This window comes from Myodes glareolus, chromosome 22 (genome assembly GCF_982192425.1).
Source record: "Myodes glareolus chromosome 22, mMyoGla1.1, whole genome shotgun sequence".
NCBI lineage: Eukaryota > Metazoa > Chordata > Mammalia > Rodentia > Cricetidae > Myodes > Myodes glareolus.
Window position 1 is genome coordinate 13,327,098 of NC_142047.1, and position 22,679 is coordinate 13,349,776.

Sequence of the window (22,679 nt, forward strand, 5' to 3'; positions counted from 1 at the left end):
CAGTTAAGAGGATTGGCTGCTCTTCCAGAGGATTTTAGTTTAATTCCCAACACCCACATGGCAGCTCACAACTGTCTGTAACTCCAAGATCTGACACCTTCACACAGACACAGATGCAGACAAAACACCAATGCATATAAAAATAAAAAAAAAAATTAACAGCCAGGCGGCAGTGGTGCATGCCTTAACTCTCAGCAAAAAGGCAGAGACAGATGGATCTCTGTGAGTTCGAGACCACCCTGGTCTACAGAGCGAGTTCTAGGACAGAGCTACAGAGAAACCCTGTCTCAAAATATCAAAAAAAAAATAAAGAAAAAAAGAAAGAAAAAAAGAAAAAAACAATCGCTGTCTCAAAATATCCAAAAAAAGACCCCAAAAAACAAAAAAAAAAAAAGAAAAAAAAAAGATTAACAATCAATCACTGATAGATCATTTCCTAACTCTGAATACATGAAAGATCACTACAAAGCCAGGTGTGGTAGACCTAGCAATTCTGGAAGAGCACAGTGGGGGCGGATCCACTGAACCTAAAGAGGCTAGCCTGGGCAATACAGACTCCATTTCAGTAGCTGTTACAGTTTAAAGGGGTGGTGCATGGTAATCCCAACAGAACTGTTGGACAAAAACAACAAAGAGGGCTGGGACAGCGCACTGGCCTAAATGAGGCCAGCATGTCACCCTGCCAAATCTCCACCTCCAAAAAAACAGAAAAGGAGACTGCAACTGTTTTTTTTTTCTGCACAGAATTAGGAAGCTGTGCAAAGTACATTTTTCTGATCTTAAATTTTATACCTTGTGGGCATACTATTCATTTGCCAAAAAAAAAAAGTCTTTGCTTTTTATTTGTGGACAGGTTTCTGCTATGTAACACATGCTAGCTTCGAGCTTGCACCAATTTCTTACATTCAGCCTTCTTAGTGCTGGGGAGCCTCCACACCCAGCTCCAACACTCTCTCTCTCTCTCGACAGATCTCATTACGCAGCCACAGGCTAGTCTTGAACTCACACAGAGATCTACCTGTCTCTATTTCCTATGTGATGGGATTAAGTTTACTTGGTTTACCTAAATGTTTTTTTAAGAAAAAGACTCAGAATAGAACACCCACATAGTTCCAGCACTCAAAAAGATAGGCTAAGGCAAGGTCTCACTATGTTGCTCTGGCTGGCCTGGAACTCAGTATGTAGAACAGGCTAGACTTAAACTCAAAGAAATCTACCTGCCTCTTATTCCCACCCAAATGCTGGGATTAAAAGCATGTAGCATCATTCTGGGCTTTTTAAATTTAAAATTACATTTATTCATTTTGTGTTTTGCCTGCAAGTATATCTGTGCATTGCCTGTGTGCTTGGTGCCCTTAGAGGTCTGAAGAGGGAAATGGAGTTATGGATGATTGTGAACCACCAAAGGGATACTCGGAGTACAACCTCAGTTCTCTGCAAGAGCTACAACTCTTAATTGCTGAGTCATCCTTTACACACACACACCTACCTCTTAATGCATGTGAACACACACATACACATATGCCAGAGCATATGCATGGTGAACAAAGACCACTTTATAGAGTCAGTTCTCCCTCCACCTTTATGTGAGCCAGGGATTGAACTCAGGTTGCCAGGCTTGTACAGCAAGCAAGTCTCACCGACACAACAAATCTGAAAATCTAGCAACTTGTCTTTGCTTCATGAAGGACCTACTGGGGCAGGAAGTTTATCTAAGCAGTTCATCACTGTGTCCCTTGACCCTAGGACTGGATCAGGCATGGTCATATTTGCAAGTAGTTCCAGTCACTCAGGAGACAGAGGTAAAAAGAAGGACAGCCTGAACATAGGAGTTCAGGATCAGCTTGGGTCACAAAAACCAGACCTCTCAACTGTTTCTAATCCCAGTTCCTGAAAATTAAATGCCCTTTTCTGGTCTTCCTGGGCATAGTATGCCCATAGTACACATACATGCAGAGAAAACATCCATACACAGAAAATATAAATACCCCCAAAAGTATTTTTAAAAAGATTTAATTCGTATTGCTTCAAATACAATTCCATGTATCATAAAACAAGAATGGGAGCTCTGAAGCGTTATCTTGGCCTCCTCTGACAGCTGACCTCGGGACAGCCACAAGTTAGGATCAAACTTGGGAACTGATGTCACTGAGTTTCAGATCACGATACTGCTGTTGACTCACTGTCTGTGGGAAGGGGGCTGGCAGGGTGTTTCCTGGGAAGAGACCACTTGCTCTTGGGGAAGAGGGCCTTGGACAACAGACTTGAGGTCCACCAAGGCCACACGGGCACGGCACTGGGTTCTACTCTTGCACCACAAAAACAAACAAACAAACGAACAAACAAACAAACCAGCTCAGGATGATACCAGTAGTCCCAGCACTGTGCAGATGAGGTAGGCAACAGTGTAATAGTGCTGGCCTGAGCTTTAGAGACCCAGTCTTAAAACAATAAATCAAAACACCAAAAAAAAAAAACACCTAATTTTTATGTTAAAATCCATTTCTAATGCAACAGTTAAGCAGGACTTTGTCAGGCACAGTAGTACACATCTATTTTCTGGGCAGGAGGAGTCAAAAGATAAGTTTGAAGCTGGAGCTGGAGAGATGGCTCATGGTTAAGAGCACTATGGTTGCTTTTCAACAGGACCCTGGTTCAATTCCCAGTACCCACATAGCAGCTCATAACTGTATGGATTAGTTCTAGGGGATCTGATGTTCTCTTTTGGATTCTGCATGCAGGCCAAAAGAGGTCTTGTTTCAAAAATAATGGGGCAGGCTTTTGGGAGGTAGTTCATGACGATTCCACCCACAGAAGCCTGTTCATCCCTCCCACTTCCACCCTCTACAGCCCTCAGCAAACAATGAAAACAAAGCCTGCAGTACCTTCATTTTGAACTTCCAGCTTCCAGGGTGTGAGCAATAAATTTCTGCTGGGTAGTTCAGTGGCAAAGTCTCTGGTTCCAACCTAAGCAGCACCAATGGGGATACATATATTCCCACTCAGACAGTATGAAGGAAAATAAACGTTGATAGTAAAGAGAAAAGTGGTCTACTTGTATGGATCCTATAGTTTGACCTTTTTGCTATTATTTTTTGGGACAGGATTTCAAGTTGCCCAGGCTGGACTCTATCTTGAATAGGTAGATAGAGGATGAAACTGAACTCCTGTCCTAGCCGCCCAAGTATGTGTATCACCACAATCAGCTGGCATCTATCTCTGTGGTCTTCTGTTTTTGAGATAGGGTCTCACTATGTAGACCAGGCTGGCCTTGAACACACCAAGATCTGCCTGCCTCTACCTCCCAAGTGCTAGGGCACCCCCCCCCCCCCCCCCGACACACACACATATTGAATTCATTTTCTTTCCTTGAAAGGCTGTCATTAAACCTATGGCAAGAATAGGATGAACAGCAGCTCCCTTTCACAGTGCCCGATAAAAGCTTAGACAAGCCCATCTCATCTCCCAGGACATCTTCTGAGATGAAATGAGCCTTCCTAACATCCAGTTCAGAAGAACAAGCCAGAGAAGCAAAAACAGAGACCTGGATCACACAAAGAACAGGGCTAAGTTTGTTCCTGAATCTTGTCCATGAAACTGACAATACTGAGGCAGTCAGGAGACCTGAATGGGCCAAGCTTTACCATCCAGAAAGCATACGGTCTCCAAAGGTTAATTTGATCTGGTTTCTTCCTGCCCATGTCCCTCCATCTTCCTTCACCAGCATCTCCAGGAATGGGCATCTCTGTTACCCCTCCTCCTTGCTCTTCGTGGTCCCTGCACTATAGCTTCTGCTTGAGGCAGCTCCAGATCCTTCCAGAGCCCAGCAGCTGTTCTGCCTGTCTTCATGGAGTCCTGGCCTGGGTAATGCCACCAAGTCTGATCTCAAGCCTACCCTTCCAAGTCACCGTCCACTCTGAGTGACTTCAGACTCCAAAGACAGAGCAGAGGACACAAAGATCAAGTGCAAAGTCCAACCCTGAGGTGACAGGTATAACTAATGACAGTGGTGGAGTTGAGGGAGGATGGTTCCACTGTAGATGGGTCTCGCTGAGATGCACTGGAGACCATGCAAGACCATGGTAGCAAAAAAAGGACACAATAAACAAGACAACCCATCATCTCTTGTTTGTGTTGAGACAACTTCTTGATACATGTCGGTAGTCCGGCCTGGCTCTGGACCCTGGCTGAGAGCACCTACAGATCAGGTATGATGACTGGCTATCCCCATATATCAAGTCAGAAAACTGAGACTTTAGTCCTAGCTACCTGGGAGACTAAGGTAGGAGTACCACCTGAGCTAGGAGTTCAAGGCTATATAGCAAGACATAACAAAACAAACTGAACAAGAAAATTAAAATCATGCCTGGAGAACTCACATCTCTTAAAGTATAAAAGCTCCAGTCTCTTATCTGGTTGTCATAGCAGTACACAGAATGTGTTTACATTCTCTGGTAGATTTTTTTTCCCGTTTTTTGTTTTGAGTTGTTGTTTTTTGTTTGTTTGTTTTGGCGCTGGGGATAGAACCTAAGGACCTTTGCATACCAGGCTTCCACCGAGCTACATCTCTGGTGCGTCTTCTAGACTTTACATTATCTCTAGATGGCTTCTAGTACCAAATCTAATAAAAATGCTACAAGTGATGTTAAAAGTCAGTTAGTTGCAGGACCAACAAGACTGCTCACTAGTTAAAGCTTGCCTCCAGAATAGTGACCTGAATTTGATCCCCAGGACCCACACGGTAGAAGGAGAGAACTGACTTCCCCGATTTATCCTCTGATCTTCAAATAAACAGATTAATATTTAATAAAAAAGTAATACAGTCAGGCAGTGGTGGCGCATGCCTCTAATCCCAGCACTCGGGAGGCAGAGGCAGGCAGATCTCTGTGAGTTAGAGGCCAGCCTGGTCTACAAGAGCTAGTTCCACGACAGTCTCCAAAGCTACAGAGAAACTTTGTCTCGAAACAAGCAAACAACAATAACAACAACAAAAACCAAAAAAACAAAACAAACAAACAAACAAACAAAACAACTCACAGACAGGGGCTGGAGAGATGGCTCAGCAGTTAAGAGTACTGACTGTTCTTCCAGACGTTCTGAGTTCAAGTCCTAGCAACCACGTGGTGGCTCACAACCACCTATAATGAGATCTGGTGCCCTCTTCTGGCGTAAAGACAGGATACTGTATAAATAAATAAATCTTAAAAAAACTCACAAACAAAACAAACAAACAAAAAAGTAAATACATAAAATCAAAGAATCTAGTTATGTGCCCAGCTAATCGCAGAATTTGGGAGACTGAGGCAGGAGAATCAATAGTTAAAGCTCTGTCTGGACCAATAGCTAGATCCTGTCTCAAAATGCTATTATTTGGGGGGAAAATGAGATGAAACAAGTCTGTTCAGGGAAGGGGGTGCAGTTCAATGGTAGAATGCTTGCCCAGTTGGCACAGGCTCTGGATTTCATCCTTAAAATCACAAAAAGAAAGCAAATGAAGTGTGTAAATGTTTAATGTTAACACAACACTGTTTCTGAATAGTTTTCAATTTATAGTCAACTATGGAGATATGGAACCTGCAAACAGAGGCATTTCTGTATTCCACTAGGCTTAAATCTTTGACAATGCTTGCCACTGGTGATGCAGAGTACTACTTGCCTGATATCAGTCTATAAAATGGATTAACACATGAGCTGGTGGCATGGCTTAGTGGGTAAAGACACCTGGTGCTAAGCCTGGCAATCTGAGTTTGATCTCTAGAACCTACAGGTGGAAAGAACCAACTCCCAAAAGATACTGTCTCACAAACAAACAGATGTTTGAGAGAGGGAGACGGGGGTTAACGATAGAATAACCTCAGTTCTTAGCTGACATCAACACTACCAGCTACTATTGGTACTGTCTCTTTTGCACCTTTTCTGTAAGTTCTGTCGTCTTATGTCTTTCACTATCTCCAGGAATCTATGCTGTTGCAGGGATTACCCAGCAGGCAGGAGTCCCTAAGGGTTGGTTCCTCAGAACTTTCACAGCTTAGTTCATCACACAGACAGCAGGAAACTCCTATACCCCCCCCCCCCCCGCAAACCAGATACCAGGTATTACTGGAGCACCAAATCAATGCTATTTACAACAGGTCATTCTTTTGCTGTTGACAGGGCCTCACTATGTTGCCCTGGCTGGCCTGGATTCACCTGCCTCTGCCACCTAGTACTGGGATTAGAGAGGTGTGTATTACCATGTCTGGCCACCAACTCAATTCTAGTAGCCATCCTACACAACTGTGCCTTGAGTTGATAAGCAATCCTGGCCTCCTAGACACCAGGAGTGAGTGCCTTTACTCCCACCCATGACAACCGAAACAGTCAGGCATGACTGTGCCCTTACTTATCAGCTAGGTAAACCGAGGCCTAAAACCTCTAGGCAGGGTCTCCAGGCTGAGAAGGGGAGCCTAGCAGTGGCACCTGACTCTTCCATTATAATGTCCACTCCTCCTCCTCCTTTCTGTTCTCTTAGAAAGCACCAGGCACAGAAGTCCCACAGGTTCTAACTTTTGCACCTCTGCTGAGGCAGCACAGAGGAGAGCAGACAGGATGACAAGCATCCTTGGGGCACACAGACTGTGACATGTTACTTCTGACCTGCCGGATTCTCTCTCCCAACCCCACCCATCCACAGACAGAGAAGACACCATTAGCAAGCAGGTCACTATTGCAGGTTTCAAAAAGAGGATTATATTGAAGAAAGGACTGCTTCAGTTTTATTATGTGCCACATGGTGTTGAAAACACACAGGGCTGGCTAGTCATGGGCTTGAATGAACTCGAACACAGAAGAGCTCGGTGTAAACCAGGGGTAGAAGTCTGAGGATAGAGGGGAAAACAAATTCACAAGAAGGGTACACACTGCCTGAAGGTCTGCTCAGGTGTGCAGCTGGGCCAGGCAGGTGTTGTTTCGCTGGCTCTGGCAATGAAACCCTGGGTCAGAGCACACTCACCAGCCTTCTAATGGGTCCTGTACAGCCCAAGTACAGACTGTTTTCCAGAAATCCTAGTTCATGAACCTGAGGTGGGTGGTGGAGGACAGATTTTAAGACACTCTGAATGGCTGGGCTGTGGTGGCTCAAACCTTTAATCCCAACATTTGGGAGACAGAGAGGGATCTCTATGAGTTCAAGGCCAGTCTGGTCTATAGAGTGAATTCCAGAACAGCCAGAGCTACACAGAGAAGCCCTGTTTTGAAAAATCAAGGTGTGGGGGGGCACTCTGGATGTAAGTCAAGGGATATGAACTTTGACTGGGGGGGTGCTAGGGAAACTCATGAGATCCTCTGACCAGGTTCTTCTTTCCTGTGGCCAGGATCTCTGCCCCACACCAGGGGTCATCCCTCATTCTACCCTCACAAAGACAAAACATTTTGGTAACTCAGCAGGAGCTTGGTGCACACTCAATAAAAGCTTTGAATGTGTTGTCCTCATCCAGAATACCCGTCCCCAACCAAACTTCCTTCTAATTCAGATCATGGTTCTTTATGACTACCCAGTGGAAATATCTCTGCCCCACACTACTGACCATCTCCTTGCCTTCTTGAACAGAGCAGCCTTGTTTCTCTATACTTTAGGGGACCATTTCCTTGGTCTAAATCATCACAATCTGAACAGGATTTGCCAGAGCCGGCTTCTACTGAATGTGTTACTCAGAGCAGCTCCTCAGTCCCAAAAGGGAATGGGCACAGAGCACTGAAATCAAGCTGTCCACTTCAGCCTGTCTGCTTGTTGTGCTTCTTTCAAGTTCTCACTGAGAAGCAGGTATGACCAGTGCATCTTCTAGCTTCAGGTGGAGGTGCCATCTGACCATTTCTGCCTCCATACTGCAGGGCCAACAAACTCCTACCAGTTCTGCATTCCAGCTGTGACTAGTTGACACCATCTGTCCTCAATACCCCACCCAGCTGAGGCCTGGGAACAGCCAGTCTATGCCCCAGCAGCTTCTCTTGGTCCAACCAGGCAGGAAATAGTCCCTTGTCCTTCAACAGTCAAAGTGCAAGACTGGAGCAACAACTGGCAGTGGGAACACAATTATAAAGGTTCTGAGGGATACTAGTCCAACTAACAGTGACAGCTGGTGGGGCAGGAGGGGGGTTCTATTGGTAAGGGGCTTTAAGGAGAACTGCAGCAGCAGCAGAGTGGAAAGAACAATGCAAGCCCCATCTGCTGCAGGTCCAGCCCCAGCCCCACAGAACCAACAGACTAGGGCAGGGGCAGCTGTTGGTGGTGCTGGTCTGGAAACTCCAAGGAGATAAGGGGACAGGGAGAAAAGTCATCATCAAACCCAGGACTGGCTGGTACCAGTCACCCAGAAGTTCGTGGTTACTGCCTCTGCTGTCCAATCAGTCACCAGGACATCCTGTGTGTGGTGGCTCGTGCCTATATAATCTCAGCATTGGGATGTTGAGGCCTAAGGGCCATAGTTCAAGGCTAGCCTGATCACATAGTTAAGTTCAAGGTCAGCCTGAGCTACAGTAACACTGGGACTGTTCCCCCAACCCAAGAACAACCAAAAACCAAAAATACTAAAAGCCTAACACACACACACACACCTGCCCATGAATACACTGTTCACCTTGCAATTAGTTCAAAGCTGGAGCAGTCTGATAAGAAACCGAAGCAAAGAGAACAAAGTCTAGGCAAGCAAAACAAAATCCCACTCCTGAATCACTAAGCCCCACTTTATAACCACCTCCGATAGCTGTGCCCCGGTTCTCAGATGCTGAGTGGAAGAGAAAGAGGAGCAGGCCTCAGCTGACAGGTCCCTTGAACTCCAGGGAAGCCTGCTCCATCTGCAAGGGGATTGATTAAGCCACTCCAGGGAGCCCAGAAAAGGCCAGGAACAAGAAGAGTCCATCAACAGGGAATCAGAACAGCAGGGATTTCTCTGCCGGTGCCCCAGGAGGGCCAACTCGATTTACTAGGCATAGGCCACAGTCTAGTCATATGACCAGGGACAAGCCCCGCCCCGAACCTCAGCTTCTTTCTGAGAAAGCCTAAGACCCAGCGGTGGTGAGCAATCAATGAGCTTATTCGCTGGCCTGCTTAGCAACTACCTGGCCTAGAAGGAGCACCACGGAGGGAGGATGAGTCCCGAGATCTGGAGCCCCCAAGGCAAAAGTCAGGATGTGTAAGTGCCTGTTTGGTCTCCAAGATACAACAGAGCTTCGGGCACTCATCATTCCAGTATTTTACCTCCGAGGGGACATAGGGAGCATAGACAGGACGTGAGGTCTCGTCTCCTAGACTTGAGCCCCCAGGTTCCGGCGCCAGAAGGTGGAGAACGAATACAGGACTCAGGTAAAGACTGCTGGGCTGGCTGCCTCCATACAGGGTGGGGGGAGTGGGGGTGGGGGTGAACAGTGGCCATCCATACGGAAAACACTATGTTGGAGCTAGGTATCCGGAGCAGCCCACGCAAACTCCCACCCACCCGCTGGCGGGTCCCTGCTAGCAGTTGGCCCAGGCTCCAGCGAAGGTGTGGGAAAGAGGAAACCCCCTGGTTCTGACCCTGAGCAAACACGGGGGGGGGGCAGGGTCAAACACGGAGGGGGGCAGATCCCTTAGGTCACACTAGTTTTCCCTCACCTGCCCTCACACCCCACCGGCCCAGCCATGGGTCCTGCGCCTCCTCCAAACTCCCAACACCCTGTCCTAGTCCCCAGCCTTACCTGGCGCCCCCGGATGTCGCTTACCCCCACATCTCGGAGCCCTGACCTCGCGTGACCCCTGCTAACATCCCTGGGAGCTCCAGTCCGCCCCCACTCGAGCAGGCTCCGCCCACACCCACCAACTCCGACTTCCCGGGCTTTTCCTTGCTGCCCCTCCAGGCCTGTAACCTGACCCGCCCACCCCCTCCCCTGTGCTCCCTACCTGTAGGCTCCGGCTCTCCCGGTCCCCTCCAGGCCCTTTCCCTCGGGCCGCGCAGCCTTTCCCCTCCCCCCCCCCACCGCCCTGGCCAGCCTGAGGCCTCCCCTCCCCCTCCGGCCTCACCCGCCGCCTCCTCACGATTACCCCCTCCGGCCCGGCGACTTCCAAGAGCCTGCGACCGGCGCCTCCCTCGGGCCGCCCTCAAGCCCCGCGGGCCTGGCTCGGGGCTGGACGCCGTAGGCCGCCAACTGAGGCCCGGCCACCTCAACCTCGCCCTCCCGCCGCTGTCAGCATCGCGGATTCGGGTTCTCGCTCCCAGCCGGGCGCCCTGGGGCCTCCCCTCTCGGGCCTCGGCCGGAACCTCGGATGTCCTCGGGCCGCCCCGGCGGGAGGAGGCCGGAATTGGGCCTGGGGCGGGCCATCTCACCTGCGCTGTGGCCGCGCTCCGGGGCCTCCCGGCGGGCTCCGCAGCGGCAGCTGGGGCCGGGCCTGGGCCCGGGGCGCGCCCCCCTGCGCCTCGGCCTCGGCCTCCGCCTCTGCGGCCTCCGCGGCCTCCGCCTCAGCAGCAGTGGTAGCCGCGGCGGCCATTCATTGTGGGCCAGGCCGCCCCAGCCGAGCGCCGAGGAAGCGCACGGCGCAGCCGGCAGGGAGGAAACGGCCTCGGCCCCGCCCCTTAGGCAAGCTTAGCTGCGCTCCGAGCGGTTTAGTTCTCGCTGGCTTCTCCTTCCAGGCTCTCTCTTCTGTGGACTCCTAGTTAGTTGGGCGATTACGGGACGGTTTGCTCTGTTTACTGTAAAATAAAAACAGTGACTAACGACTATTGTTCCACACACAGTTTTAAGCTCTTTATGGAAAATGAGGTTTCATGGAACGGAGGAAGCTCCCTCAAGATAACACAGGGAAGTGACTGCCACAACTTTTAAATGGAGGCTCAAGAGGTCAATAAATCTAAAAGATTTAGGGTCCTTACGCGATGCCAAGTTCTGTTAGCGTTTTGCACTAACTCGAATAATTATGTTTTATAACAAAGCAGTCTGGCACCTTTTCAGGTGGAGAAAGTACTGGACTGGAGAGAATACTCGGCGACTGAGAATGTGTACTGCTCTTGCAGTATAGAGTTAAGTTCCCAGCACCCATGTCAGGTGGCTCACACTGTTGCTGTTAACTAAAGTTCTCTGCTCTTTGGGGACTTGCACACAAGCGCACATACACAAACATAAAAATAAAATAAAGCTAAAACAAAACAAGTACCTGCCAGACCTGGTAATCAATGTCTGCTATCTCAGCATCTGAGAGACCGAGGCAGGAAACTCCCAACGAGTTCATTGCCGCCCTGAGCTACATAGTGAGTTCCAGAACAACCTGGACTGAGAGTACCTTCTACACTCCATTGAGAGAGAACTTGCAAGGCAAGCTAAGACAACTCACATCACGGATGGCCACACTTTCCTGCCTTCATACTCAGAGAACTTACGGTCTACATGGCTCCTCCGCACACTTCCCAGACATTCGATTATTTAATCTTTGCCCTTTTTTGGAAGCTAAGATTCTTATTTACAGGTAAGGGAAAGGAGAGCCTTACATTTTAAGTTACTTGCCTAAGAGTGTGTGGTGGAACTGAGATTCAAAGCCAGCGAATCCTATTCCAGAGCCCGAGTTAACTTGCAAGTTGTACACAGGAGACAACTTAAAGTGACTAAGTTTCTCAGTTTTGGTGTTTTTTTTTTTTTTTTTTGCCCGGAACTAAACGGCAATGAAATTCCCTTGTAGAAGAATTGCATTATTGAAAATCACCCATGCAGCGTATTCCAGGAAGAATATTGGTCCTGGTCGCCCACCGTAAGGAGTGTAGCTAATTGGCCAGCTATTGTCATGTGATCGACCCGCCCTCTTTGCCAACATGGCCGCTCCCATGTTCTAATGAGGGAAGCGTGCACCGCGACTTGTTTGGTCCTGTGAGCAGAGAGGTGAAGCGGCCCGGGTGTGTGTGTTTGGGTGGGTGGGTGGGTGGGTATGGGTCTGCGTCGCTGGCCTCAGGCTCTGCTGGGTCCAGTGCCTTTGGAAACGCAGGCCTTATCGAGGCCGTTGGATTTTAGGTCCTACTTTATAGATGTGTAGACCACCCCCTCCCCGGAATGCAGCACTCTGACCTCCCTGTGCCCTTTCCCTTCCCTCGAAAACGGCAGGAGGGTTGAGGCGCCCGTGGATGTCCCACGCGAGGGCGATCCTGTGGCTAAGCCGCCCTCTCCGTCCGGTCCGCATCCTCTGTAGAGCTCAGTTCATGGAACAGAAGGCCCAGGGGCCAGCGATGGAAAACGGCACACAGCCCTGCGAAGAGCGCCCACCCGCGGCCCTGGAGGCTACTATCACCGAGGGCGCCGCCAAGATCGTCTTCCCCAACGCCAACGAGGTTTTCTACAACCCAGTGCAGGAGTTCAACCGGGATCTGACGTGAGCAAGAGTCAGGGGGTCAGCTTGGCCAAGGGGACTGGGTCAGTGAGGTAGAAAATATTCTGGAGTATCACTCCGGGACGCGAGCTACGCGAAGGCCAATATTCGGGAGGGAAGAGTTGGTAGGAAGGTGTAAGTCAGTTTTAATCGAAGGCCAGCATCCTGAAAGATGAAGGCACTCCCCGGGGGTTTTATTGCAATGGACAATAAAGGTTATATATGCCTTTTAGTGTTCTCTGGTGTTCAGGGCGTATGACTCCCCTTTTTCCTTTTCTTTACAACTCGGTGGTGGACTTGGATTTCCCAGAGCTGGTTCCTGTAGTTCACACAGACTTGTTACTTTTCTGCAAGCCAGATTTCACATCAGTTTACATGCTTTGAATTGAGGGCTGAGGCCAACCTTGAAAAGGTTTTCTGGGTTTACCGATCTAAAGCTACAACAGTTAACATCTTAGCCCTTGAGGTGGGATTCCTCTTTATTTAGAATTTGATGCAACAGGGAGGGCATTTTGCATTAGGGAGGGACAACCACCTTTCAAAAACGTTAAAGGGAAGATTTCAGACTTGGGTCACAGCTAACGCGCTGGCATACAGGAGTTTGCAAGCTCACCCTCCCCTGCCATCCACTCTTCCAGATGTGCTGTGATCACTGAGTTTGCTCGAATTCACCTTGGGGCCAAGGGAATCCAGAGTAAGTGGAGGTTTGGGCCTAGGGGTGGGGGCATGTCACATAAAATTCACTTCCCACTTTATCCACTCTCTCTTTGGGCTCCTGAAGGCTCTGGGTTCTCTACTCCTGCCTTTCTCCTGGGACTTGGGGAAAGACTTTTCTGGCATATCATCAGGATTTTGATGATTTGAAAGTTACAGTGGAATTTCTTAAGAGGAGCGTTGATGATAGCGTCTGGTTTTTGCCTGGGTGACTGCAGTCAAGGTGCCAGGAGAGAAGGACTTGCAGAAAGTGTCTGTGAACTTGTCTGAGCAAGAGGAGGAAAAGGCTGAACAGGAAGAGAAGGAAACCCTGGCCCCAGGAGAGCAACCTCGGACAGCTGCCGTTGGTGAGATCTGTGAGGTAAGGCCTGAGTAAGCAGGGGCAGCTTGGGAGTCTGGGTGATAGGAAAGAGCCACGGAGCTATAGAGGGTGGTTGTGGGAGATCCACTGGAGCCCAGAAGAAAGATGGAGACCTGAGTGTCAGCCAGGGAAAGTACATGCCAAGACAGCCTTAAGACCTGAGTTTGATCCCCAGAATCCATGGGAGAATGAGAGAACTGACTCACTAGTAAGTGAAAACTAAAAAGGAAGTAAGGCACGTCTTTGCTTACTTCTATCAGGAAGGTCTACGAGTGCTGGAAGGCCTAGCAGCCTCCGGTCTGCGCTCCATCCGGTTTGCCCTCGAGGTTCCTGGCCTCCGGTCTGTCATTGCCAATGATGCTTCTGCCCGGGCTGTAGAGCTTATGGACCGAAACGTGCACCTCAACGGTGTGGCGCATCTTGTACAGCCCAACCAGGCAGACGCCCGGTACGTTGAGTGGCTGTTGTTGTTGTCATTGTGGGGTGGTACTGGAAACGGAACCCAGAACTTCATGCACGCTAAGCAATAGCTTCCAGTAGGTTCTAGCCAGGCCTGCCTCAAGCATGCAACTTACACCTGCAATGAGGCTAACTGGGGACAACCCTAGTCCTGTTTGACCTTGGGTGCGTTAGCCTCTTCGAACTCTAATTCTCTTGTTTCTAAAAGAATAGTAATTTTTATTTTATTTCTCTGTGTTTGAGAAAGTACCAGTGGGTCCTCAGGTTTGTGTTGGACGTGCTTGTACCCACCCAGCCATCTGGAGAGTCGTCTTCTGAGCCTGTCATGTGCTGAAGTACATAGTCCAGAACTAGCTTTGTAACTGAAGATGACCTTGAATTTCTTATAATTTAAAGAAACATGTACTCATTTTATGTGCATGAGTGTTTAGCCTACATGTGTGTGTCTGATGCTCTCTAAGGTCAGAAGAAGATACCAGATGCCCTGGAAAGGGAGTTAAGTTGTGAGCCATTTGGGTGCTGGGAAATGCACTCAGGTCCTCTGCAAGATCAACAAGTGCTCTCAACCAGGGAGCCAACTCTCAGTTCATGTTTATTTTACATTTATTTTTATCTTTATTTGTTTGTTTTTCAAGACAGGGTTTCTCTGTGTAGCTTTGATGCCTGTCCTGGAACTCACTTCTCTAGACCAGGCTGGCCTCGAACTCACAGAGATCCTCCCAATTCTGCCTCTCCAGTGCTGGGATTAAAGGCATGCACCACCACCACCTGGCTATTTTTTGTTTTGTTTTGTTTTTAATTTTAAAATTACCTTTATTTGGTTTGTGTGTATATGTGTGTACACGCAATTTACAGCAGTCATATCTGGCTTTCCACATGTGGGTCTGGGGATAAAAGTCCTGTCCTGGGTAGACCTGACCTTATGTAGCCCTGACTGGCCTGAAACTCTGAGATCTGCCTCCCAAGTGCTGGGATTGCTACCACCACACCTAGCTCTGATGGTGAATTTCTAATACTTGAGTCTTTCTTTACCTGAGTGCTAGGATTACAGGTGCACGGTATCACACCTGGTTTATTCAGTAATGGGGATCAGGTGGAGCCTCGAGCCAGGTAAGCACTCTGCCAATGGAACTACATCCCCAGCACGCAAAGGCTCTCTTGTGTAGCTCGTGCTGGTCTCTCAATAACTGTGTAGTTGTGACCATGAACTATCGATCTCCTGCCTCCACCTTTGTGCTAGGATTACAGGCTTGATTGCAAGATTCTTGTTTTTTGTTTTTTTGTTTTTTTAAATGGTCTCACTTTGTAGTCCTTTATGGCCTGAAAGTCATAGAAATCCAGAAATCCAGTTGCCTCTGTCTTCCCAGTGCTGGACTTAAAGGTATGAGTTACCACACAGGCCCATAGCAGGATTCTTTAAATAATAGAAGTGTACTGCCCGAACTCTGTACAAGAGTGTTGTTTAATGATGAGAACTGGGACTGTCTACAGGGACTTTGTTTTGACACATGGTCCCACCAATTTGAACTCATGGTTTTTTTCAGTTTTCCAAGTAGTTGAGATTATAAATTTATACCAGAAATTACTTTCTTTTCTAACATTGTAAGCATGTATTACACTGCCAGTCTCTCCTGCCTCAGACTCTTTCTGGAGCCTGCTTCCACTCTGTCGCCAAATGCCTGCCCTTTGTCTTGTTTTTAAATTTTAAATTTTATGTGTCTGATTATTTCGCCTGTATGTATGCATGTACACCAGATGAATGTCTGAGGAGGGCATTGGATCTCCTGGAACTGGAGTCATGGGTCGTTGGGAGCCACCTTGTGGGTTCTGGGCACTAAATGTGGGTCCTCTGTACAAGGAACGAATGTCCTTTGTAAGCCATTTCTCCAGCTATAGTATTTTTTGTTTTGTTTTGATTTTGGATAGGGTGTCACCGTGTAGACCAGGATAGCCTAGAACTGACAGGGCTGAGATTAAAGGTGCACACCCGGCTTTTTAAAAACTTGTTATGATTATAATGTTGTTTGTTTGAACAATCATATGATTTGAGATTTGAGTGCCTTGTTTTAAAAATCAGTCTCTTACATGTATTTGCTTGTTTGTTTATTCATTCTTTTTTTTTTTTTTTTGAGGCAGGGTTTCTCTGTAGCTTTTTGGAGTGTGTCCTGGAACTAGCTCTTGTAGACCACCCTGGCTTTGAAATCATAGAGATCCGCCTGCTTCTGCCTCCTGAGTGCTGGGGTTAACGGCATTTGCCACCACTGCCTGGCACATGCATTTACTTATAGAGGGGACACGTGGCACAGCTCAAGTTAGCTCTCTTCCTGCCATGTGTGCCCTAGGGAGTCAGGTGGTCAGTTTCGGTGGCAAGAGCCTTTACCTGCTAAGTCATCTTCCTATACATCCTCAATTCATTTTTTAAAATTTTTATTTATATGTGTGTATCTGTCTAGATGTATGCACCTTTGTGCAGGTACCCACAGAGGCCAGAAGAGGGTGTCTGATCCCCTGGAACAAGTTAGGCAGGTATAAGGTACCCAACTTGTGTATGCTGTGGACTAAACTTGTATTCTTTTTTTTTTAAGCAGGGCCTTAACTGTGTAGCAGAGGAAGTCTCAGGCTCATGGCAGTCCCTAACCTCAGCTTTACAGCTGCAGGGGTTCCAGCTGTGGTATGAGACTTGCCAGCGCGTTAGCCTTGGGTTCAGTTAGGGAACTGATGTCTGTAGATTGCCCTAACGGTACAAGTGTGTTATCGCCCTGCTGGGTTTGGTAATTATTTTTGTCATGAGAACATTGTACTCAGATGAATGAAGATTGTTATGGGTGGGATCAGAGAGAGAGCTCATTGCCTCCTTACCCAGAGGACCTGAGTTCTGTTCGGAGATCTAACTCAACAAATCATTTTTTTAAAAAGTGTCACAAGGTAAGAGACGCTAACTGCTGTCGATTGATCTGGCCTTCAGCTCAGGGTTTTTCCAGTTCCTGGAGTCTACAGGCGTACGTGTCATCGAAACTGGTTCTACTCAGTAGCATTTTTGCTGCTGTTGGTTTGCGTTTGGCATGATCTCAGTTTCCTGGGCTGGCCTTGAACTTAGAGTTTTCTTGCCTCAGCCTCACAGTAAGCTAGGTCTGCACTACCAAATGGGCACAGACCCATTTTCTTGCTTTCCTTGTTTATCTTTTACTCAGTGTTTGTGTGGTCGTGTGTGTATTACAGCAGGCAAGTAGCGGTCGGAGCACAACTATGGGAGTCAGTTCCCTTCCACAGGGTTTGTCCAACTGGTGATAGGTGTGTTTGTCCACTGAGCCATCTACGTTTTTGATTTTGTGTGTGTGTGTGTGTGACAGAGAGACAGAGAGAGACAGAGATCTGTGAGCGTAGGTACTGAAGAGGTTGGAACAGGGTGTCCAGGGTAGTCGTGCTGAGTCATCTCTGCATGGGTGCTGAGAATGAACTTAAGTCTTCTGTAACAGCAGCTTTCTGTCTTAGTCACTGAGCCCCATCACCAGCCCCTACAGTGCAGTTTTTTTACAGCTACAAGAGCCTAGGGACAGTCCTTCATATTGGCTGCTATAGGTTATATATAGGGTTATAAGTGGGGAGGTTAAGACCTATGTAAAACAGAAAAATCTTTTGGTTAACAAATGGCGAAAGGAAGCCAGACAGTGGTGAATGCCTTTAATCCCAGCACTTGGGAGGCAGTGGCAGGCCGATCTCTGTGCGGTCAAGGCCAGCCTGGTCTACAGAGTGAGTTTGTGGACAGCCAGAACTACATAGTGAGACCGTCTCAAATAAAACAGAATTGAACAAACAGACAAACTGCAAATAACTAAAGGGGTTGGAGTTTAGCTCAGCATTAGAACACTTGACTAGCATGCATGAAACTCTGGGTTCCATCCCTATGGCTAAAAAAGGTAAAGAAAACCCCTAATGGCTAAGCTGGCCTCAAATTCAAGGCCAAAATCACTTTGCTATAGGGAACAGGACAGGGCAGGGGCTTGGTTTAAGTGGCTGAGAACCTGGATCCCTCACATCTAGGATGCTGATGTACCAACACCAAAAGGCATCTGAGCGTTTCGATGTCATTGATCTGGACCCCTATGGCAGTCCTGCCCCCTTCCTGGATGCAGCAGTGCAAGCCGTGAATGATGGAGGTGAGACTGGCCCATAGCATCTAGAATGCCCAAGCCGGTGTAGGGTCAGGGTGTTTGGAGGGTCATCACTGCCCTGCCCCTCTCCACAGGTCTTCTGTGTGTCACTTGCACGGACATGGCAGTATTGGCAGGGAACAGCGGAGAGACGTGCTATAGCAAGTATGGAGCCATGGCCATCAAGAGCCGGGCCTGCCATGAAATGGTGAGAGTCTCCCCACGCCTCCCTGCACTGATGACCTCAGTGCCCTCGGATGGCCAGGACTGGCCCAGCCCACACTGTGACACGAGTGGCAAGCAGATCCTTAACATCCTTTGTCAATGGGCAGGAGTGGTTGGACAGTCATTTTTTTCTCCTAACATTCTATAGTATAACCTTAAAAATAAATATTTTGTTGTTTAAATAGAGAGTTCCAGGACAGCCAAGGCTATATAGTGAAACCCTTTCTCAAAAAAAAAAAAAAAAGTTATATGTAGCATGTGTGTGTGTATAATTACACAACACATGTATTTTTGTGTGGAGGGGGCCATGTGTGCCATGGTAGACATGGAAGTCAGAAGAGCTTCCTAGAGTCCATTCTTTCCTTCCATCATTTGGGTCGTGTATCAGTCTTATGGCAGGTGTCTTTACACACTGATTTTGCCTTCCCCAAATGAGGATACTAAGTGTCCCAAGCAGGGATCCTTCTGCAGCTGTGTCTCAGGTGCTGGATTATAGGTGTAGCACTCAGAGTGAAACTGGGTTTTCTTTTTTTAAGATTGATTTATTTATTTTATGTGTATAAATGCTCTATCTGCATAGACAACTTTATGCCAGAAGAGGCATCAGAGCCCACTATAAATGGTTGTGAGCCACCATGTGGTTACTGGGAATTGAACTCAGGTCCTCTGGAAGAGCAGCCAGTGCGCTTAACCAGTGAGCCATCTCTCCAGCCCCAAAACTGGGTTTTCATGTTCTGCCTGGAAATGGATCTTGTGCACGCAAGGTGCTCTGCCGCCGAGCCACACCCCAACACAAGAAGCCATGGTGTTGAGGGTTTGAGAAAGGCTCTTGTGTAGCCTAAGCTGGTCTTGAACTTACTGTGTAGCTGAAGCTAACCTTAAACTTCAGACCCTCCCATCCACCTCCCAAATATTAGGACAAAAATTATCCTAAGAAAACATTTTTTTCAAGGTCAGAGTTCTAATCCTGGCTTAGTTGATGGCTCTGACTTCACCTTTCTGGGCCTTAGTTTTGCATCTACAGAGCAGGTGTGATCATGGCACCCACCCTGTGTGGTTGCTATGGGGAGGAAAAGCGGTGGGAGGCAAAGATTCCATAAGGTCTCTTGCTGTCTCTTGTGAGCCGCACAGCGCCACCACCTTTTTCGTGTCAAGAGGCTGGAAGCCCTGTTAACACTCCTGTTGTCTATAGTGAAGATGTACTCTCAGCTTGGGTGGGTTAAATCACTGGCGCAGGCTGCAGCCATGTAGTACCTGCTACCAGCCACGGAAATGGAGGAACAGAAAACACTGTTTGCCAGTGTCCCACAGCCAGGAAACGTGGGCTCTAAACCCAAGCTGCATTTCCAAGCTTGTTCTTCCTAGTGCTAATGCTCACCCCTGCCACCAGGCGCTGAGAATTGTGCTGCATAGCCTGGACCTGCACGCCAACTGCTACCAGCGCTTCGTGGTGCCACTGCTCAGCATCAGCGCAGATTTCTATGTCCGGGTTTTTGTGCGCATTTTCACAGGCCAGGCCAAGGTTAAGGCCTCAGCCAGGTAAGCCTGGCCAAGGGAACCTGATGAATTGAGGGAGGAGCTGAGTCTTGCCCTAGGGGACCTTCTTGGTATCTGAAAAGGGACTGATCTGAGGGAAGAGTTGAAGTGTAGTGACCACATCAGGAACTCATGGCTTCTCCTGGGCTTTTCCAGCAAGCAGGCCCTGGTGTTCCAGTGTGTGGGTTGTGGAGCCTTCTACCTGCAGCGTCTTGGCAGAGCATCAGGAGACCCTGGTGGCAGGTGAACAGGGTGTTTTGGATTGGAAGGATGTCTAAGGTTTCCGCTCTTCCAACAGCCTTTCCTCAAACTGCCTCTCTTTACAGGGTCAAGTTTTCTGCAGCCTGTGGTCCTCCAGTGACCCCCGAGTGTGAACACTGTGGAGGGCGACACCAGGTGGGCCCAGGTCAGAGGCAGTGGAGCCAGGGTCCTAGCATGCATGCCCCTTGCTCATCCGTACGCCATGTTTTCACAGCTTGGAGGCCCCATGTGGGCAGACCCCATCCATGACCTGGACTTTGTTGGCCGAGTTCTTGAATCAGTGACCACTAATCCTGGCCGCTTCCACACCTCCAAGCGGATCCAAGGTGTCCTGAGTGTTGTCACTGAGGTGTGAACTGGATGGATATAGGGAAGGGACCCCTACACAGGGAGGGTACACTTCTGTGCCCACCTTTCTTCCAACAGCCCATGGTACTCCATCCTTACCTCTCAGGAACTTCCCGATGTCCCTCTCTACTACACACTGGACCATCTGAGCAGCACCATCCACTGTAACACACCCAGCCTCCTGCAGCTTCGGTGAGGGCCCTTGGGGGCAGCTTGGACCATCAGAATCTAGTGTGTGCCTAGGACAGAGCTGAGAGACCATGAGCCCTCCAGCAGGTGCTTTGTTCTTTAATTTTTATGTATGTGTGTTTTGCCTACACATGTACAAATATACCATGTGCATGACTAAGGAGGCCAGAAGAAGGTGTCAGATTCCCCAGGCCCAGAGTTACAGTTGTACACTGTGATGTGGACACTAGGATCCAAACCCAGAGTCTTCTGCAAGAGCAGCAAGTGTTCTTAACCACTGAGTCATCTCTCCAGCCCCCAGAAGGTGGTTTTGATATCACAGTCAGTGACATGTCTTTGCTGTGGAAGAAACAAGCATGCCATTCCACATGGACTGCTTTAGGGTCTAACCTCTGCTTGTGGTCTCTGTGTACCCAGGTCAGCTCTCCTCCACGCTGGCTTCCGAGTCTCTCTCTCCCACGCTTGTAAGAATGCAGTGAAGACAGATGCTCCCCCACAAGCTCTCTGGGACATCATGCGTTGCTGGGTGAGGGCAGGTGACCCCATGATTCAAGACAGGAAGACAAGGAAGGGAGGGTGACTTGGGTGCACCTTAGGCCTAGCATCTCTTCAACCTCTGTCCCCAGGAGAAGGAGTGTCCAGTGAAACGGGAGCGGCTGTCAGAAAGCAGCCCAGCATTCCGAATTCTGTCTGTGGAGCCCAGGTACGGACAGACATGGAGGAGGGGACAGGCTAACCCCCCCCCGCCAGGTATAGCAGGTGCATGTGTGCAGAAGACAGACACTTCAAGGGGAATCCAGAGCCCCTGTCCCACCTTCTGCCCTTACCCTGTGCCCTTCCCACTCTTCTCTGTACCATCTGTTCTTCAGCCCTAGGTATCTGTGAGTGTCTGGGTCAGAGGAACTTTCCATGGCTCTTTCCTCATAGTAGCCTGAACCCAGCACAAAATCTGTCCCACCTGGGGCCCTTTGCCTGGGCCCTTCTCTCTCACTTCAGAGAAGCCTTCTGGACTGGACCACCCTGTCAAGCATTGAGTCCTGACTTAGGTCTTATACCAAAACAGTTACAGAGTAGCAAGTCCTGACAGCGATTATTATTTCTTTGTGCTGCTGGGGATAGAACCTAGAGCCTTGTGCATGCTGGGCAAGTCTCTACCTGGGTTCACACCTCTGGCCCTAGTTACTTCTGATTTATCTTGTCTTGTTGATTGTCTGTCTCTGATGCTGCAAAGCCAAGCTCCACTGGGACAGATCCAGGCCACTTTGTCAGGAGTTCCCTAGGAAATCCAGGTGTTTGTTAGACAATGGGAGAACTCTGAACCTGGTAGACCTATGGTGTTGCCTCAGGGTGGGCAGGTTCTAGGGCTGTGTTCACCCTGCATGGGCTGCTGCCTCCAGCCCCCACCTATTTGTCCAGGCTAAAGGCCAACTTCAACATCCGGGAAGATGCCAACCCCAGCTCCCGCCAGCAAGGACTCAAGCGCTTCCAGGCCAATCCAGAAGCCAACTGGGGCCCCCGGCCCCGTGCCCGGCCAGGGTAAGTATAATGTTGCAGAGGTGGGGCTTGGCTAGGGGGGTTGAGCAAAAGAAAAATAGGGTACCAGCCTCTGTCTTTGCATGGGGACAGGGCGGCAAGTAAAGATCCGGAGGAGAAACGGAGGCTGCTACAAAACAAGCGGAAGGAGCCAGCCGAGGACCCAGCCCAGAGGGCAGCCCGCCTCAAGACGTTTCCTTGCAAACGATTCAAGGAGGTGATTCTCTTCTTCCACCCTCCCTGCCACAAAGCCCGGGGGCAGGCTGACTGGCACAGCTGCAGCTGGGAGCTGAGGAAAGAATCCCACCCTGTGCTCAAAGCCTGGAGCTCCACACTCTCCGTTTTTCCCTCCAGGGTACCTGTCAGCGAGGGGACCAGTGCTGTTACTCACACAGCACTGCAGCACCTGTGGTCTCTGCTGATACTCTGCTCACAGACTGTCCAGAGACCACCATCAAGATCTCCCCTGGACCAGAGGCTGCTGCTAGGGGCACTGGTGGGCCAGGTGTGGACTAGACAATAAAGAGATGTCACTTTCTGCTGG

The 22,679-nt window shown here is 49.0% G+C and overlaps 2 protein-coding genes across 5 annotated transcripts in view; one reads left to right on the forward strand and one right to left on the reverse strand.

Annotated features, from left to right (window-relative positions):
* The window catches only part of Nacc1 (nucleus accumbens associated 1), an 18,470-nt gene extending 8,000 nt beyond the window's left edge, over positions 1-10,470 (reverse strand). Inside the window, exon 1 of the mRNA XM_085682201.2 lies at positions 10,338-10,470. The gene's annotated coding sequence lies outside the window, so the exon portion shown is untranslated. The remainder of the gene's footprint in view (positions 1-10,337) is intronic.
* Trmt1 (tRNA methyltransferase 1) lies at positions 9,036-22,673 on the forward strand. Of its 4 annotated transcripts, none has more exons than XM_087900157.1 (18): positions 9,036-9,340; positions 11,681-11,877; positions 12,097-12,361; positions 12,997-13,052; positions 13,291-13,433; positions 13,694-13,881; positions 17,934-18,049; positions 18,139-18,251; positions 19,659-19,807; positions 19,961-20,047; positions 20,131-20,200; positions 20,280-20,414; positions 20,520-20,605; positions 21,020-21,128; positions 21,229-21,305; positions 22,019-22,138; positions 22,229-22,352; positions 22,490-22,673. In XM_087900157.1, the coding sequence occupies exons 3-18, from the start codon at positions 12,117-12,119 to the stop codon at positions 22,649-22,651; spliced, it is 1,980 nt and encodes a 659-aa protein (XP_087756283.1). In that variant the 5' UTR covers positions 9,036-9,340; positions 11,681-11,877; positions 12,097-12,116; the 3' UTR covers positions 22,652-22,673. The 4 variants fall into 4 exon arrangements, with proteins under 4 accessions (XP_087756283.1, XP_087756285.1, XP_087756284.1 ...); XM_087900159.1 differs by having other exon boundaries at positions 9,037-9,340; positions 11,681-11,891; positions 12,182-12,361; XM_087900158.1 differs by having other exon boundaries at positions 9,037-9,340; positions 12,182-12,361.
* The last annotated feature ends 6 nt before the right edge of the window (positions 22,674-22,679 follow it).